A 19,727-nucleotide genomic window follows, 5' to 3' on the forward strand; every position below is an offset into this window, starting at 1 on the left:
AAATATTTTTAGTTCTTATAAAATTATACTTTTGTTATAAGTATTTCATCGATAATTTGAGGGTAATCTTTGTTATGTTATATATTTAGATATATATATTTAGATTTAATATACCTACGTTTAAGGTGTATAGAATGTACATTTAATATTATTGTTAAATTATACATTCATGCTAAATCATAATAATTATCCATTTCTTTCGGATACAACAAATGAAGAAAAAGTAGTATTTTTACCTAATCCACGCAACTGTGTAACACATTACGCAAGTCAGTTAACCAAATATAAACATTTGAATTTGTATTGATATAAGATGCTCTTGTAGTACATGTGATGATTATAAGTATTCCATTTACAACAAATATTAAAATATGTCAAATTTGTGCAAATATTATAAATTAAAATTATAGTTTTAGATGTTTATTTTTAAGTGAGATTTTTAGCGAATATAATAATATATTGTATAATATTTTGTATACATTTTTTTTAAAATTTAAAATTGTAGGTAGAAACCAGTTTGATGGGATTTATTTATTATGAATGGTTAATTCAATAGTTTTGAAGACACGACTACTCACTACTATGTATTATCGAGTCCTCCTGAAATATAATATATACGTATACATATACGATGTATATTGAAATACGTGCAATTTAATTTATTTTCAGTATTATTATAAAATATTTAAATTATTTTATATGAGCTGACTGCATAATATGCAACAATACTCAAATATCTTTGAACTCTGTTGTCAGAACGTTGAACACAAATAAACAACTTTGTCGGAAAATATTATATTACGTGCCAGCCAAATTGAAGGATTTGACGCGCATCTATTAAAGAACGAATTGATCAGTGCTATAATGCAAACATAAATGAATGATATTGTAAGACCAGTGGATTTGGACAGGCATCCATCACTGTCCAAAACACTGAGGATTTGTTCAAAATAAAATAATATAAAATGTAATCCGCACAGTGACATATAATGGAAAGCATGATTCTATGGATTTAATGTATTTGTCGACGATATTATACAATACAACATTATAGAGTGCTGAGCTACGGTTTATTAAAAGTATATTTTACAGAAAGGTTATTATGAAAGTATTATACATGAAACGATATCGGCACGATCACGAGACGACGGTGGACAGCAGTCAATGCCGCGGCAGTCGCATCATCAGTAATGGTATGGCGAAGACGGTTTGTACGGATGATGGATGGGCTCGTGGTAGCTGGTGGAGTGCGGTGCATCGTAATGGTAGTGAGCCGGTGCTTCAATTTTCTTCACTTCAGCGTTGAAACCGTGTTTGGCGTCGGCAGTGTACTCCACCACCCTGGTAGAACCGTCGGCTTCCAGGAGGCTGTATGAGCCTTTGACGTTGCCGTGACCGTCGTTCGACTCGTGATGGCTCTTGACATCGTGGGTGTGTGGGTCTTTCACGGCGTACTCGAAGTGATATGGGGTGGGTGCGTGGGCGTAATGGTCGTCGTCGTGGTGCTCGTAACTGTTGTGCTCGAAGATCGTAGGTGGATAGGCTAGGGCCAGGTGGCCGAACAAGGCGACAAACACGATCAACTGCAATATTTCATAAATATTTTTGAATTTTGGATTGGACGCATTTCGTGTTAGGTTATGTTTAGTTAGGTATAATTGGGTTATATTTCTACAGAATAAAATGTAATTGGAGTGGGAGGAATGTAGCCTACAGTAATGGATAATAATACATACGTAGAACGTGCATTGTATACAAGTGTGATATAAGTTTTAATTTAAGATTTAAGTTCAGCATAGGTACTAGTCATCAAAGTGGTTAGTGGAATTAAGGTTGAGATATTCTCATCACTGATAAATGAAGAATTATAACTTTAAAAAACGAAAAAGATCAATTACATTGGTAGTTATTGAAATAAAAAAGAATACTATTCAAATTAATTGAACTAAAAAATTGACAGAAAGTGAGTTGATAAAATAGTAGTATTTATCATAAACCATACTTATAACTGAATATAATAATTATCGTAAATTGTTCACTCTTTGATCACAATTTAACGAGTATAAAAGCTATAGGAATATACTATATATGTATTATATGTATATTGTATTATCCATGAGTACTATTGTTAAAGTATTAAGAATTTGAAATTCACAAGTTTCAATTAATATAAATTCATTAAACTTATCAATAGCTACCTTCATGAGCTCATATAATAATATAACATTTTAAAAGTTACTTAACATTTTAAATTAGGTTTAGATGTAGAGTTTGGATATAAAACTTTAATCATTTATAAGTTTTTGGCCCAAAACTGGGAAGCGGTAAATTAACCACATTTGGCCGCATTGCAGTCTGCGAATACAAATATAATATTTGAATGATTTTCATTTAAGTAGTCTGTTAGAGTTGAAAAAAACTTATAGTTGGAATGCATTGAATAAAAAAATGAAAAAAGAAGATAGTATATGAATGTGAACCGTTACTAAAAACATCGGAAAAACATAGTAGTTAAAACATAGATATCATTTTATTTGAAAAACTACTAAATTACTAAAAGTTTATGCACATCAATGGTGAATAATACATTATAATATTATCCGAATTCTGTGTTTATCTACTAGTTGCTACGATATAATATTCACTAAGTAACGTTGTGGTGATTCTTACCTTAGCTGCCATTTTTTCGTTTGTTTTTGATAAAGTCTTGGTTTTGAACGAACTCTGCAGGAGACTTATGTGTCTAAGAAAACTGACGATTGTGACTTTTATGTTTCGGTATTTATATAAAAATAATTTAGATTTTCTTAAGTCCCTACCATTCAATTGCTTACTTGGTTATATTATATAAGAATAACTAGATCGTGGAAGAATTAAAAATAATCTTACGAAAACGAACAATGTTACTTTTAAAATACATTAGTTCACGGTAATTTGATTTATTGCGTCATAAGCACAATCGTGTTAATTAAAGAATACAAAATAAAAAATATTTTTATTTTATTTCCTAATGTTATCCTATACAAATACTATCACATTATTATAATCCATATGATTATTTCAATATTAATCATATATTACGATCACATTATTCGTGTGAAAATGTAAAATATTCAAAGACATGTAACTCGTTATGATTTTAACAAAATAGAATATAGTTTTTTGGGTTGATATTGTGCACTTATTTATTCAGTATATTATTAGTTTTAATATAATTATAATATATTTATGTACCTATGTACCTACTCGTACATAAGTACGCACGCGCGCGTGTGTGGAAAACTATTTAAAATTGAGAGGAATACAAATAAACAGGTACTTACTTAATATAATTATTCATATCGCCTTGACATAATATTAATATATAATCCTAAAATATAAAAAACCAGTAAAAGAGTGTAATTCCAATTTACTGCCTTTTTCGGTACTTAAAATAGTTGTAAGCAATTAATCAGTTATTTTATTTATTTATTATTATTTATTCTTCAAAAATATAATGGGCCCCACTTAACATGGTTTAAGTCTCCAATATATGTTTTATTGTCATTTTAATTATATTTATACTATTACAGTAGATACTTAAGTTCGATTTTGAAATATACAATAAAATTCATTGGTAAGTAACATGTGCTATTTTGGCAAATATTATTCCAAGCTCTACAACCACTAAAATTCTTTCTATTGTAATTTACTTTAAAATTAAAACCCTAACTATAGTATAGACGTCTCAATCGTAAACGAAATAATGATTTTATAATCATCGTCAACAAATGGTAAGATAAAATAATAAATCAAAATTAAATTAAATTATTTTATTATTATTTTTTTTTTTAACTGATTAATTATATTATAATATTATCTTACATCTTCTGTAAAAATTAAATTTAAATTCTTAAAAATTTAGTTATAATTGCATTTGTTTATTTAAATTATCCATATTATGATATTCATTTTGAAATTTGTTAATCAATTGTCAATTCTTATAGTTAAATGTAACTTCAATAAATTCTCAACTACAATTATTTGCAAATTATCGTGTATTCAAAAAAATTCGAATGCTAATAAAAAAAAAAAAATTATGTATCTTTTATATTTTCATATACTGGTAGCTATACTAATAATTTACGAGGAACCTTGTATTAAATAAGTATTTATTTAAGGTTTTTAATAAATACAATTTTTTTTATTAATATTTATAATAATAATTGCAAATTTAAAATGTTTATTTATATGTTAAATTAAGTCAAAATAGAACATTATATTATAATAATTTGGTGTACACTTCAAGTATTTATATATTCGTAATCACAGTCGCATTCGTTTTGTGTTACACAGGCACACCTTAAAAAAATACCACCATTAATTCATTATTTTGAAAATTACAAGATATGTTTTAATTTGAATCCCTAAAGTTGAAAACGAAAGTAATTTTACTTTTCTAAGAAGTGGAATTAAAAACACATAATTATAAATTCAATAAATTCATCATTCCACTTAGAATCTAAAATGTTTTTAAAACTGGTTGTATTTATGAAAAGAGACAATAATAATAAAATATGAATTGTAGTTTTTTAGTTTTTTATCTTAATACGTTTGATTTTGATCAATATTAAAATTTAATTAAAACAACTTGAATGTGCAGGAACTGTTGAGTTTATAATGCATAATAAATATCAACTATTTTAATTGTAATACTTATAAGAATATTTTTTTTAAATACCATAAACTAAAGAATAGACAATTTTATGTTTTGTTTTTAGTTATAAAAAGTATAGCTTTATTTTAAACTATCATTCAAAATATTAAATGCAATCTAGCTTTACAGTACTTTCATTTTATTTAGAGCTTGTGATTTCTCTATAATTTATATTAGCTTTCATATTACTCAATATTTTCAGTATTCATATTACTCTGGTAAAAGTAACGATAATTATCAAATGCAATTATTTTAAAAAGTATAATTAAAATCATATGCTTACTTTGTTTTAATAGGAATTACTACCCTGGAAATGTAGAAAAATATAGTACCTACTTATTAAAGTGTTTTTAATGAAATGTATATACTATTTAAGATTATATTTATTAATTTATCACAGAAATCAAGCGAAATGAACAAATAAATATTGATTGTTGTAAAATACATACTATTTATTTATAATAAAAAGTTGTAGGAAATAAGATGTATTTATAAAAATTAATCAATTTAACAATTATTATTTGTTTTATTCTGTTTCAGATCTTTATGCATTATTTCATCTAATTTTCGATAATAAAATAAAGATATGCTTTAAATTTCAGGTAAGTCACTATGTATTATCAATATTAGTATTTAAATCAAAACCATATGTTTTTTTAGGTATGTCTGATTACAATAGTTATTAAACTGTGGTTTTAAAATAAATTATATATTGATTTTTAAAAAATGGTTGAGATGTTATTTTATCTGTAATTACTGTAAATTATAGTGGATATAATGTTCATAACAAGAAAATTGATCAACAATTTATGTTTATAAAAAAAAAAATAGATATTATTCAATACAGTTTTCAATTGAAAATAAAGAAGACACAATTTTAAAAAAAACTTTAATTTTTATATAAATAAATTATATGCATGTATTTCAGAGTCAATGTTGCCATCTTCAGTAGAAAACAATCTTTCATGACATGGATATTAGATTCTCGATTTATTTATAAAAAATTAATTAAAAAATAACAAATGTTTATGAAGAATTGTTACTTGATAAAATGACCTTAAAATAAATTACTATAATAGAATAATGGACATATAAAGGCACATGTTTATTATACATAAAAAAAAATTAATAGGTACAATTTAAAATAAAAATAGAATATGAAGTATATACCATTTATATAGACTGGGTATCGGACACTCGTCAAGTTTTGTTCGCCTCGGGGTAAACCAGTATTGTAATATTATTTTTTAGTTAAAAATAAATAAACGAAAATCAAAATATTCAAAATCAAACATTGTTTTGAGAAAAAATTTTTTTTTTTTTTAGAAAATTTTATTATTTTTAACCACTAAATTAAATTTTTTAAGTTGATAATTTATTTATTATGAGTAAACGGACATAATATAAATATGCATACAAATGTGAGTTTATTTTAATAATAAAATTTGTAACATAATACTTGTCAATTTATAGATAATAGTATACTAACATGACACAAAGCCATTTCAATACAATATATCTTAAAAGGTGAAGGAAGTGTTAACATTGAAAATGGACAATATGCGCTTTATAAAATATAAAGTTTCATATGCTGTAATGGTGGATTATAGAGTGAACAATTGAAAACAAAATCTGACTGACCGCTGATAAACTTTGAAATTCATTGAAGACTAGATACGAAGCCTTTACTTGACATTTTCAAATTTACTAATCCATGAATAATAGGTTAAAATTAATTATTTGATTGTAAATGGCTTAAGATAATTAGAACTACCCGACTTATAATTTAATTAAAGAATAACATTTTGTGTCACTCTATTTGTAAAATAGTAGTATTATAGGTCCAAGTTATTTCCTAAAAAAAATATCATACTACCACGGTAAAACTAATATTGAGCTACTATTAATAATAATAAAACAATATTTTTACTATTATAATTTTTATTTAACATAATAATAGTTATGAGACCAGTAAATAAAGTCCATCACGTAACATGCTAATGTCTTATTAAGATATACAATATTTTATATGCAACGCGTCAAGAAGATAATATTATGTATAACCAGGTATACATAATATATCGTATGCGTGATTGTTAATTGCGTGTAATACTGATGTGCTGGACCCACATACGATAATATTATATTTGGTATCTTAAACTTGTTCTTGTATAATTCATATGATTCATTATTAAAAGAAGTTCATGATGTGTTAGGATTGTAAAACTAATCTTCATTGCTTGCAAAAGAGTAACTTTTAAAACTGCAAGATAAATAGATAGTCGTATAATATTTGTAGGTAGGTATAAGGTATAGAAGCGTGTAACGTATATTAATGGATAATAAACTATGTCGTGATAGTATAATATAAAAACCAACAATAGTGGTATCGAGGAGCAAAGTTCTTATAATCTTATTTAATAAACGAGTTTTCGTCCTTCCGGTAATCGCTGATATTTTATTTAAAACGCACACCAGTTTTTATAGTTCATTATCAACGAGCAGCACGCACAGGAGTACAACAAGAGCAAACTACATAAATTAATAATATTGGCAATACCTTCAATAATGATGAAAATAATATATAGATACACAACACTGTATGTACAAGCCCAATAGAGTTTCATTAAAATAGTTGTTTTTTTATTCATAGACATAATATACCTATAAGATATTATTACCGAAATGGATAAGAAATTATCAGGACTATGTTTTCTATTGGTTTGATGGCAAACGATGACATTTTATGAAGTGAGTGTCCAAATATTTTTTAAACACTGCGGTCAGAATACTTAAACTTCAATATTTTGGTTAGAAAATATAGTATCATTGATCATTGATCAAGCAGGAAGATTTTATAAATTTTGAATAACCGAACTTACTTATTATTACCAAAAATGTATTAATATGTACACTATTAAACTATTGATTGCACTAAGTCAATTACAGTTCAAGACGTCGCACATTTATTCAGGTTAAAAGTTAAAATATTATAAAAATATAATGTTATATAGGTACTCTACTGTGATATTCAATGTAATACGTATCAATTATATTATAATATAGTAAAATATGGTAAATTAAACAATATCATAATAATATGGTAATTAGTATAAAGGAAAATAAGATGGACTCGAACAGTGTTTAAAATATGATTCACAATTAGTGATATCAACAGATATCAGGCTGTCGGAAATATTTTTTAAAAGAAAATTAACTAAAAATTATTTATTTTTTAAGATATTAAAATACATTTCTATATTATATCATACATAATTCATAAACAATGCGAAACTCATCTAATGTTATTTGTATAAAAAATGTCTCAATAATTAAATCTGTAAAACAATATGTAAAAACAAAGTTTCTAAACAAAATTATACAATAGAAGTTCATATTAAAGAAAAAGGATTAGTTGATGTATACAAAAAAACATCCATTAATCATTAATATTAGCCATCGCTAAATGACAGTTTTCGGACAAGGTATAAGCTCAACCATTATACTTTTTATGGTATCATTGGACAAGTGCAAATTAAACCGATTTTCTGGTATCTAATTTTAAGTTTGGATTAAAATAAATTTCATCCGTGGTACTAGTTGTAAGTATTACTGTTAATCCAAAAAAAATAAATTACTGATCCATCAATATTATAAAAGCCTAATTAATAATAATAATAATAAAAATATTCAACAATAAAAACGTGTCAATGATTTAAACACAAATTTAATTTTTATTTTGAGACAACGATACACAATGTTTGTGATTTAATTTGATCAAATTCGTGAAAAACAGTGGAATTTCAGTTCCATATCACTTGGATTTGGCAAGGAAGAGTAATTAAAGAATAATAATAATAATAATAATAATACATTTCATATGGAAAGAAAATATTGTGTTTTATTATAATTGAATATAGTTTCAACTTAAATGTTGCTAACAATGAATGTACCAATACACTCAAAAAAAAAAAATAAAGTAACAAATTTGGTAGAATTTTTTATCGGCTTTTTCATTCTATTTATCAATATGACTGAAAGTTCGATGCCGGTTTATATGGAAGATTGTTTGGTTCGTAATAGCTGGTGGCGTCGTAGTTATGGTAGTGAGCTGGTGCTTTAATTTTCTTCACTTCGGCGTTGAAACCGTGTTTAGCGTCGGCGGTGTACTCGACCACCCTGGTTGAACCGTCGGCTTCCAGGATACTGTACGAACCTTTGACGTTGCCGTGACCGTCGTTTGACTCGTGATGGCTCTTGACGTCGTGGGTGTGTGGGTCTTTCACGGCGTATTCGAAGTGATACGGGGTGGGTGCGTGGGCGTAATGGTCGTCGTCGTGGTGCTCGTAACTGTTGTGCTCAAAGATCGTAGGTGGATAGGCTAGGGCCAGGTGCCCGAACAGAGCGGCAAACACGATCAACTGTAATGTTTCGGAAAATATTTTAGATTTAGTATTCAGACGACTCGTATATTGCACTGTATACTTTGATTTGGTCAAAGAGACCCGATTACCGTACAATTTTTTTCGGATAATCTAAAGAAATATGTCGGTAACACAACATAAGCTCTGTATTTAAATTATTTTTATGTGACCACTATCGGATTTTGTTGAATTTTTAAATTGTTATTACTGAATGTTCAAATTATAATATGTGCACAAAATTCTGATTATATTATTATATTATATGAATAAAATTGTGAATAGCCTAATTATTTTGAAACTAAACTAAAATATTATGATATTATGATTTTAAAATATACGGTAATATCTAGAAATGATTATTTCTCAGTTACAACCATAATACATCGAGTAGGTACCTACAAAAAGTTATTTTTAATTGTTACAGACAATAAATCAAAATTGTCTGAAATAAAAATGTTTATATATTTAAAAGAAAAAAATAGTTTTTATTAACTTATTAAGTCTTACCTTAGCAGTCATTTTTAAAGTTTTTGTGAGTGTAGACCAAAATGTATTATCATACGTTATGAAAAGAACACTGATGAATATTTTAAATGTGTTTGAAGTATTTATATTTTTTGTAAATCCCTACTATACTACTATTTACATTCATTTAAATTAACTAAGATGGACATTAAGATTGGATCTGTTACATCAGCTAATTAAAAAAAAACATGAAATACTCATCTTTCTGTGTACGTATATTATATATAATATTAATTATTTTATATTGTTTAAATTAATATTTGATGTAATTTAAATTACACGAGTTTGCAAATTTACTAAAAAAAAAAAAATACGGTGGCATTTTTATTAGTAATAAAAAAATAAAAATAAATACGTCACTCAGAATATTTAGAGCATTTAACTCAACTGAAAAATCTCGATAAATTTTTATTTTTAACGACTTAATATAAAATACATAATACACAATAACAAAGACGTGTAAGTAATTTGATAATGTATATTATCATAAAAGACTCCGGCTCTTATATCATGTAATTACAAATTTAGTTCATATTACAACATAGCCTAATTTTTGGATCATATTTTTTTGTACAATCGTATAAACCTACATATTGTTACACTTGTTAGATCGTTAATGAAATTGAATGTTATTAAATAATATATTTTAATAGATTAAATATACATATTATTACGCTATGCTACATAATTATCATATGCATAAGTCATATAATAAAATGCTAAATTTTCAAACAAAATCTAATTGTTTTTTTTATTTAAGTTTAAAAAAATGTTATTTTTATTTTAAAGAAGAATAATACTATTTTTAAAGAACATTTCTGATACAGCATATAATTTTCATACATAATACGATTTACTATCAATTGGAAGGTATATTAATGAAAATCAATAAACATAATTTATTTAAGTGATTTTAATTTGAAATGATTAAATTGCTAATACCTTTGCATTATCCACAACATTAAACAGGTAAACAAATTTTATTAGATACTTAATGTAATTTCAATAGCAAATAAAATTTCATGAATGTATACAAGTTTTTCATTTAAATCGAATACAAATTAATTATATGGAAGTGTGTCTGTAATTGGGTAGATTATGATGATATTATTACATAAAAATACAGTTAGAATTAAAATATCTGTTATTTTACTTAATTATTTACCAAAATATAAATATTAATTAGTAAGTGAAATAAAAAAAATATATTATTAATTGTATCGTTTATTTATTGTTATTTTATTATATATACCATAAAATCATAATATGAACTTAATCAATCGTTATTTTGAACAAGTTTGTTTTAAAAAATAATATATTGTTAATACAGAAATTATAAATAATATTAATTAATTTAATTTCCTTTCTAATTCAAAATAAAATAGTTATTGACATATTAGGTTAATCTTTATTTTTAAATGTAGTTATATCCACCACGAAATGTAAATTTTAAATTGAAATTTTATAAATAGAGTAATTACAATATGGAAATTTACTAAACATTTTTTTATAAATAAAAAGTTTATGTTTATGCTCATAAATATATCCAGTGATTATTATCCAAGACCCCACGTAGCCTTTTATTGATATTATTATTTTTAAGTAATTGGTAAGTTATAATAATTTTAAAATGCCCTGGATTATAATCTTATCTTTACATTGTATAATAGGTTAGTTCACTCTTTTATCAAAACTAACAGTACAATATTGAAACTAGTGAACGAAAATTTACCATGTCGTGGGTGTGTAAAACGGAGACAACACGTGTGGGTTCTACGTCTTCTAAACTAAATAATTATTAATTAAGTAAAATAACTTATTTTTTACTATTTAGCAATAAACCATTAATATAAAAAAATTTCAGGGGTTGCAAAATAGTGCTTTTGCAACCCCTAGATTATATTTGCGAATAATTATATTATGCCACTGAATATATACACAGAAACATATGAACATTCAATGTTATTGTCTACTTTAGAAATTACGCAATAATTAAAATGTTCAGTGGTTGAGAAAATAAAGTATTACTAAATATTTTTGATATTTTTTTATTGGAAATATTGTATTAAAATTAAAATATTTATACATGAAATCATAATTTAAAAGTTTTATCAAAAATTAATCATGATCTAAAAAAATAAAACTAATATTTAGAAATTCAATTTCACTAACATTTATAATTTTTTACTATTTTTTCTAAAATTTTTAAAACATATTATTTGTGTTATAAATATTAATCTGAATGACTTAATATTTATGTATAGAAGTTTGATAGTCCTAAACATAGTTTCTAAATCAATAATAATATCTTGTTATCGTTAAAGCAATGCTTTTTTATGTTAATATTTAAAATAAAAAGGATGGAATTAATTTTGTTTGAAAAAGTACTCGTGCAGAAAATAAATTATATATTTTAACTAAGACTTTCAAAATAAAATGGTTGAAAAAGTATTTCATTTTCATGCGTGACGATTTAAATTGTTGGATACTCGGAAGTAGGTACACATCACAGATCTCACAAGGACAAATCATTATTCACAGTTGGTTATCAAGTTATGAAAACTTATGTTACACTTATTTGGATGTTATTGGATTTATGTAATTTATTTAACATATATTTTAAACATAGAAAAAAAAACATAGTTTTCGTTAAAATGCAAAAATATTTATTTACACTATAAACATATAATATATAAACAAATATGTAAGTCACAAAAGCCAGACTTGCTGCACATTATTATGATATGTCAACACATAGTTTGAAATAATTATTCTGATTATGAAGAAACTATATATTTATGATGGTAGTCCTCAATATAGGGCACTTTATGCTCAGCCAAGTCGAATATGTGTTCTGTAGACGAGGGTTTGTGTTCTGATTGAATTGTCTTGACTTCGGCATTAAAACCGTGGACATCATCAGCCATGTACTCAACTACACAGGTTGAACCGTCTGGTTCGACCAGACTGTACATTCCCTTGACAGTGCCATATCCGTCACTAACTTCGTTGTGGCTTTTCTTATCACCGGTCACGGGGTCATGTATGGCGTACTCGAAGTGATACGAATTTGACAATTTGTTGGTGTTTGTCGTGTTCGGCCAAATCGTCCAAAGACGGAAACGACTCTGTGAGACTTGCGCTAGTCACTGCCACAGCAAACATGATATATAACTGAAATTTAAAAACAATAATTTAATTTTCAGACAATTGTATGGCTTATACACTTTTTTTACATATATATTTATTCGTACAAAAATTGAACTAGATATACATTTATTAGGTTTTTTACTCGCCTTAATAGTCATCGTAGATTTTGATTTCCTGAAGGCAGATGTATTTTTTTTTTTTATTAGAAACCGATTGACAATGCCTCTTATTGCAAACTATTTGCACTAGATATTTATGTGGTTTAACCTATACATACCCTTTCCTAGATGAAGAAGATTTCACTCGTATGTGAATTGTAATTCATAGTTATTATACTTATTATTCAGATGCAATTAACACCTGTAATGGAGTTGTGATGTCTAAACCGGAAACGTCTAGTGGAAAAATACATTATTATTATTATATATGTACCTATGTAGTTGGTGTAATAGTTTATAAGGATTAAACACATCATCACGTGATTGTATATAAAATGGTAAATTAACAGTGAATTTATGTTTTATCTTATGTACGGCTAGACAAGTGTAAGTGTGTAGCGGAACAGTTAAACCTAAACATTAAATATAAATTAATTTTGTTTATATGATTTTTAATATGAAATAGTTACGTGGTGATTAATAATTCGTTTTAAAAATGTAATAATAATTTTATTTTTGCTATTCGTTCTTGTACACTCGTAAGTACTAGGTACGTACATAAATGGTTGTATTTTCTTTTATTCAATATAAATATTGTGGGTTGCTTTCCAGTAAAATTATAAACGTAATCGTAATTTATAAATAATATTGTATTAAATATTTTATTTCAAAAGTAAAATTATTCAATAATTCTTTTTAAGATTAAATTAGTTTTATAGTTTTTTCAAGAAATACTGGGTTGTTTATAAATCTTATATTTTGTGCGTAGAAAATAATAATAATATATCTTATGTTAAATTGGCCAATTGTAATTTATTAATGAATTTAAATATATCTTTATAGCATTTCATTATTATGTATGTCATGGTAATATTGTCGCCTAGCTACTTAATAAAATACATTTTTTTTTTGTGTAAAAAAAGGTTAAACTATGTAGAAATTGTTTTAATACCCGAGAAACAGCTATTTACAATATGTTTACCAATATTAACACTAAAATGTATTGTACTTTCACCTAAAAAATATTTAAGACAAATATAAAAAACACCAACAAAATGAATGATCAGATTCTAAAATAGTATAAAACTTATAAGCAGGTTTATAACAGTCTATTTTATTGATACGAAAAATAAATTATATGTAATAATATTTTTATTTAAAATTCTTATTTTTAATATTAAATATAAATTTGTATTTGTTTAAAGCGATGAATGTACAGGATAAAATGCATTCATATGTTGTGCAGTTATAAGTATAAAAATGTATCTCTGGATTAGTAAGAAATTTAAAACAGAAAATGTTGTGTGAGAATACTTGTAGGTTTAATTATATCATAATTCGAAACCAAATAATAGTAGGAAATAAATAATGAAAAATGCAATGATATGTGTATAATTATATTATGAATAGTTTTTATTACTTACAATTCAAAACATGTAGTTTGGTGAAATTAAAACTATAATAACTTATATTGGTTAACAATTAGGAATATACTATTATAATGTACATAAAACAACGTGATAAATGATTAATGAATGATGAGCAAATGAGAATTTTTTATGTTCAATGATAGAAGACAATATTATACAAAACCAAAACAAGACAATATAACATAGTAATATATTATTTTCAGGTAAATATCAATTAGGTGTTAAGTAACCGGCTAGGATATTCTTGATGACGGTAACAAAACATATATAAATCGTACTCGTTTTCATATATTATAGGTACATAATATATTATATTATTATGGTACGGCATGACTTTGGGACCACGGTTCAATATGAACGCGGTTACCAAGAGGTATATACATGAAGAAGAATCGATGTGTAGAAGATAGATGGTTCACATTAGAAGAGAAAAACAACGATTAGTATGCAGGTTTGTATGCCGGTCTGTAGGCTGAGTAAGATGGTGCGGAGTAAGTTGGCTTGTAGGAAGCAGAGGCGGAGTTCTTGACGATGGCGTTGAAACCGCTTTGGTCGTCGGCGGTGTATTCGACGACGCGGGTGGAACCGTCGGCTTCCAAAAGGCTGTACGATCCTTTAACGTTGCCATTTCCGTCGCTCGTTTCGTGTTGGCTCTTCACGTCATATGTGTGTGGGTCGTTTACGCTGTATTCGAAGCTGTACGGGATTGGTGCGTACTTGGGCTCCGGAGCGTACGCTCTTGGCACGGTGTATTGGGCGATGGCGAGAGACGCGCAAGCGACAATGACGAATATCTGAAAATAAAATAGAAATAAAAATTAAAGTTTCGAATATATTGACATTTTTATTTGGTCGCTGTTATATTTTACTAAATATTATACCTTGGCGATCATTTTGTCTGTATCGTTATGTGGTAGTTAAATAATTGTGTTTATTCTGCCGACGACAAATGTAACACAGTTACTGATAAAATTCGTGCCTGTTGTCGCAGTATTTAAATCGAAAGATGTCGGTGTTACTTTTTACCCATTCCATATATTTTTATATTTCACTCCCCGGAGTATGTATGATGCGAACTGGTTATAATTGAATTTAGTTAAATATTTGTTTCTGTAAAAGAAGTCATTCACGTGGAGACGTTTTACTGTTTACATTATATTTGAATTAATTATTTATTGTGAAATGGATAAATAAGTTACAAATCGAGTGAAAGGTACAAATAATTAAAAGTATGTAGTTTATGTGTAAATTTATTTGTATTACATAAAACTGTTACGTTCAAATGCTGTGAATTATTATGATTATTAAAATTTAAATTTAGCTGGTTTATCGCTTTATAATATACTTAAATAAAGTAATATTAATATAGGTATCTATCATTGTTACGTCTACAAAATTAAACTATCATATTTTAAAGTAATCAATATTTGTAAAATATAATAAAGGTTTTTTAAAACTAATAATAAGTCATTTAAATATATTTAACCATTTAGGTAACCGCTATTGTTTGTCAGGAATTTGAATTAATAATAATAATAGTTAATAATAATTTGAAGTTTTAAAGAATTAAACATTTATTGGTAAGTGTTAGATGAAGACATTTTCATATAATTTTTAAATAAAATTAAGTTATTTTAGAAAAAAAAAATTCAAAAAAGTTATCCACATTTAACAGTTTACATATTTATTAAATTAAAATAATATTGAGCGGCTTAACAATTTTATAATCGCGTAGAAATCATAATTGTTGAAAATTGTATGTATGTACTATATTATACGATAAATAATTAGTTAAAAGAATGTAAACTTATTTTTTATTTTTACAGTAAATTTTTACTTAAGTAAAAATAAATTAAATAAAAATTGAAGAAAAAATGATTTGAGTATAATTTGAGTATGTTTGGTCTCTAGGAATAAATATGACATCAGATATTTTGATTGATAACATTAGTGTTACAAGAGGAGTGTTATAATCCCCAAGGAAAAAATATTCTTTAGACTATTATTTAATACCACAAATTTGTTTTTATTTTGTTTGTTATTTAGTTTTAAAACAATATTAAATTATGTAAGATTTTTATATAATATTACGAATAATTAAGAGTACCTATCAATTTGCAATAAAATATTTTAATTTTAAATTAAAAAAAAAAAAAAACATTATATACTCACATTTAAAATAAAAATAAAAAAAAATACTTTAACAATCAACCATAAATTATATCACGAATAAATTAAAAAATATGACATTGATAGAGTATTAATTTAAAATATAAACTAAGCATTAATGTTTTATAATCTGAACTTGGGTACTTACCTAAAATCTAAATTTTACGTTAAGGTAGTTCCCTACGTTATTTAATTAAAACAAATTTTATATTAAATAATAAGCATTATTGTTATAAAGTTAATAGTAAACATAATGTTCCACAAGAGTTAACAAAGTTTAAGTCAGTGGTGGAATTATGTAGATTAAAAATTAATTCTGACATATTTAATATTCTTCAAATAATTTAATTGTCATAGAAAAGTTTAAAAATTTAAAATATAGTTATTCAATGATTTAAACAATAATCATTTTTTTTAGATTTTACTGACTAGCAATTATGTATATGATTTAATTATAAAAATAAAAAAATAAAAAGATTGTTTATTCAATGTATTATTTTATATAAACTTATTAGGTATAATGGTTTTTTTATGTGTTAATTATAATAGAAAAATTTATTTTAAATATTTAGAGGGTTTATAATACCGTTGATCATCTTGGCATTTGACATACAAATATGTTTTATACCGTAACAACGAAATTAGACATTTTGTTAAGACGTACCCTATATTTATTATCATATTTAGTATAATTAAATTATTTATAACAAGAAAAAAGTATAACGCAAATGCTAAATCAATAACAAAACGTAAAATAAGTTTCATATTAATTAGCTCAATCAAGTGTACGGTGGAAAAAAAAAACAATGCACTCAAGACACCAGCCCAGATAGGACAATAGATTCACCTATGGAAAGCAATATGGTGTAGTAAATCTTATAAGACGGAATAGTCCTCGGTGATTATATTAACGACAATGGGGCCTTATTTATACGTTGTTCAAGAAAGATTTCACGACATAATATGGCTGGCTATATAGTATGTATTGCTAACAAGATGGAAAAAAAAACTAAAGGGATACAATACATAAGCATACGCATAATATACTACAACCCCATTAAAACCATTAACCATAGTTATTATCTACCTCTTCGAGTCACATATTTGACAATAACAATACTCTCAGTAGTCCTATATAACATTTTTTATTATTTACAAACTAAATATTATGTATAATATATCGAAATAACTATATTCATTTTACAAATAACTGTTAAATTATAGAAAATCGAGTTGTCATAAATTTTATTTATCTTTTAATATATGAATATATTTATGATGTATAAGCTTAATCTATTTATCCTATCTAATATCCATTAAAAGTCGCATTAATATTAAATTAATTGTATTATTAAAATATAAAAACGTGTACATAGCAACCTACAAGTTAAGATTCGAATACTTTCTTCTATTACAATTTAAACGTGAACGATGATTACGTTTTAAATAAATTTAAAATATACCAAAAAGATTCAAATTCAATGTATAAAAAATAATGGTTTATCATAAGTAAGAGACCATCTCCATTTTAACCGGTTCTTGTCCAATGTGACACAATAAACAGGGCACGTGCGCCAAATATTATATTGGAAGGGGTATAGTGTGACATATTTTTAGCATAAATACTGTGTCTTCAATCTCTGAATGCATCAGTTCATCTGTGTACACAGTCATCGAATAATTTTATTAAACGTTCAAAAATCTATAAAATGGCCGCTAAGGTAAGTCACCACTGTTATTGTTATTTACTTAATCATTAAATTGTATAATATATATTTACCATTTCGAAATTTTTCTCAACAGTTGATCATCTTCGCCGTTTGCGTGGCTTCCGCCCTCGCCCAATACGCTGCCCCAGCTTACAGACCAGTATACCCGGCACCCGCTTACGTGGCACCAAAGGCTTACGCCCCAGAGCCCGCATACGCCCCAGCCCCATACAAATTCGAATACAGCGTAAATGACCCAATCACCTACGATGTCAAGAGCCAATCTGAATACGCCGACGGCAACGGCAACATTAAGGGATCGTACAGCCTTTTGGAAGCCGACGGTTCCACCCGCGTCGTCGAGTACACCGCCGACGACAACAGCGGTTTCAACGCCGTCGTCAAGAAAATCGAAGGAGGATACAAGACTCCGTACATAGCCACTACTCCAGCCTACAAAGCCTACCCAGTACCAGCTTACAAGCCAGTCCCATACAAGGCATACTAATATTTTTTTTTTCCATTATTGAGTTACCATACTAAATTTTCATGCAGACAGTTATAACATTCCATATCGCATGTTCATCAACCAAATATGTCATCATTGTTTTTATTCTATAAATAAATATTAAATAAAAATAACATTGAGTTAATTTTTTTTTTTTATGTAAGTGCAAATGTTATATACCATAAAATGTATATATCACCAATAAATGGATTTTTATATAATTAAATATAAAAATACAGTTTCCATAAATATATACACGGAAATACTGTGTTCTTCTAGTTCTAGGAAATAACTGCGCGCGTTATATTTTGAAAGTGGTTTTAATTTTCGTCAGTAATAATATGTTTCACATTAATTATGACTACTTGAGTTTATACAGTTATGTTGTATAAAATGTTTACTATATAATACTAAGCAAACTTGCAAACCAATATCAAATGATATTAGCAAATTTACGATTAATTTTACTTTAAATGGGTACAGTTCTCTATTATAAAGTGATAAATTCAATTTTCTTATTATTTGTTGCCTGTTGGTTGTTTATCCGTGAATTAAATGAACTGTTAATTTAAACTGAATAAGTGATATCATTATAAATAATAATATCTATAATTAAGCTATTGATTTTTGATTATGTTTAAAATTATATTTTTTTAAATATAATTTATTAACTTAAAAAGTTTAAAAAATTAAAACAAATAGTTATAGTTATGGTACTTTAATTAAAGTGTATTTTTTAACTTAATAAATATTTAAGTTATATTTTTAAACATTTTTAAAAAAGAACCACATACTGTTCCAAAATAGTTGCAATATTATTTAAATGTGCAATAATAACCTAAAATTACAGTATTATAGGTCATATTTTGTTTCTCAGCGGTTTTTCTAAAAAAATTAAATTTCTTAGTGTTACAATTTAAAATGCACATCTAAGAACTAAAAAAATACTTTAGGAACA

At 25.9% G+C, this 19,727-nt stretch overlaps 3 protein-coding genes and 1 pseudogene across 3 annotated transcripts; 1 reads left to right on the forward strand and 3 right to left on the reverse strand.

Annotated features, from left to right (window-relative positions):
• Window positions 1-1,184: 1,184 nt before the first annotated feature.
• LOC113552578 (histidine-rich protein PFHRP-II-like) lies at window positions 1,185-9,707 on the reverse strand. Its single transcript, XM_026955437.1, has 4 exons — window positions 9,628-9,707; window positions 8,729-9,117; window positions 2,671-2,743; window positions 1,185-1,583 (listed from the first exon to the last, which is right to left on the reverse strand). The coding sequence occupies exons 1-4, from the start codon at window positions 9,637-9,639 to the stop codon at window positions 1,185-1,187; spliced, it is 873 nt and encodes a 290-aa protein (XP_026811238.1). The 5' UTR covers window positions 9,640-9,707.
• A 2,715-nt stretch (window positions 9,708-12,422) lies between these two features.
• LOC113552579 lies at window positions 12,423-12,953 on the reverse strand (annotated as a pseudogene).
• A 1,439-nt stretch (window positions 12,954-14,392) lies between these two features.
• Window positions 14,393-15,410, reverse strand: LOC113554889 (cuticle protein 8-like). Its single transcript, XM_026958975.1, has 2 exons — window positions 15,265-15,410; window positions 14,393-15,177 (listed from the first exon to the last, which is right to left on the reverse strand). The coding sequence occupies exons 1-2, from the start codon at window positions 15,274-15,276 to the stop codon at window positions 14,824-14,826; spliced, it is 366 nt and encodes a 121-aa protein (XP_026814776.1). The 5' UTR covers window positions 15,277-15,410; the 3' UTR covers window positions 14,393-14,823.
• Window positions 15,411-18,139: 2,729 nt separating this feature from the next.
• Window positions 18,140-18,905, forward strand: LOC113554886 (cuticle protein 21-like). Its single transcript, XM_026958971.1, has 2 exons — window positions 18,140-18,273; window positions 18,356-18,905. The coding sequence occupies exons 1-2, from the start codon at window positions 18,262-18,264 to the stop codon at window positions 18,767-18,769; spliced, it is 426 nt and encodes a 141-aa protein (XP_026814772.1). The 5' UTR covers window positions 18,140-18,261; the 3' UTR covers window positions 18,770-18,905.
• Window positions 18,906-19,727: the final 822 nt, after the last annotated feature.

This window comes from Rhopalosiphum maidis, chromosome 2 (assembly GCF_003676215.2).
Source record: "Rhopalosiphum maidis isolate BTI-1 chromosome 2, ASM367621v3, whole genome shotgun sequence".
Taxonomy (NCBI): Eukaryota; Metazoa; Arthropoda; class Insecta; order Hemiptera; family Aphididae; genus Rhopalosiphum; species Rhopalosiphum maidis.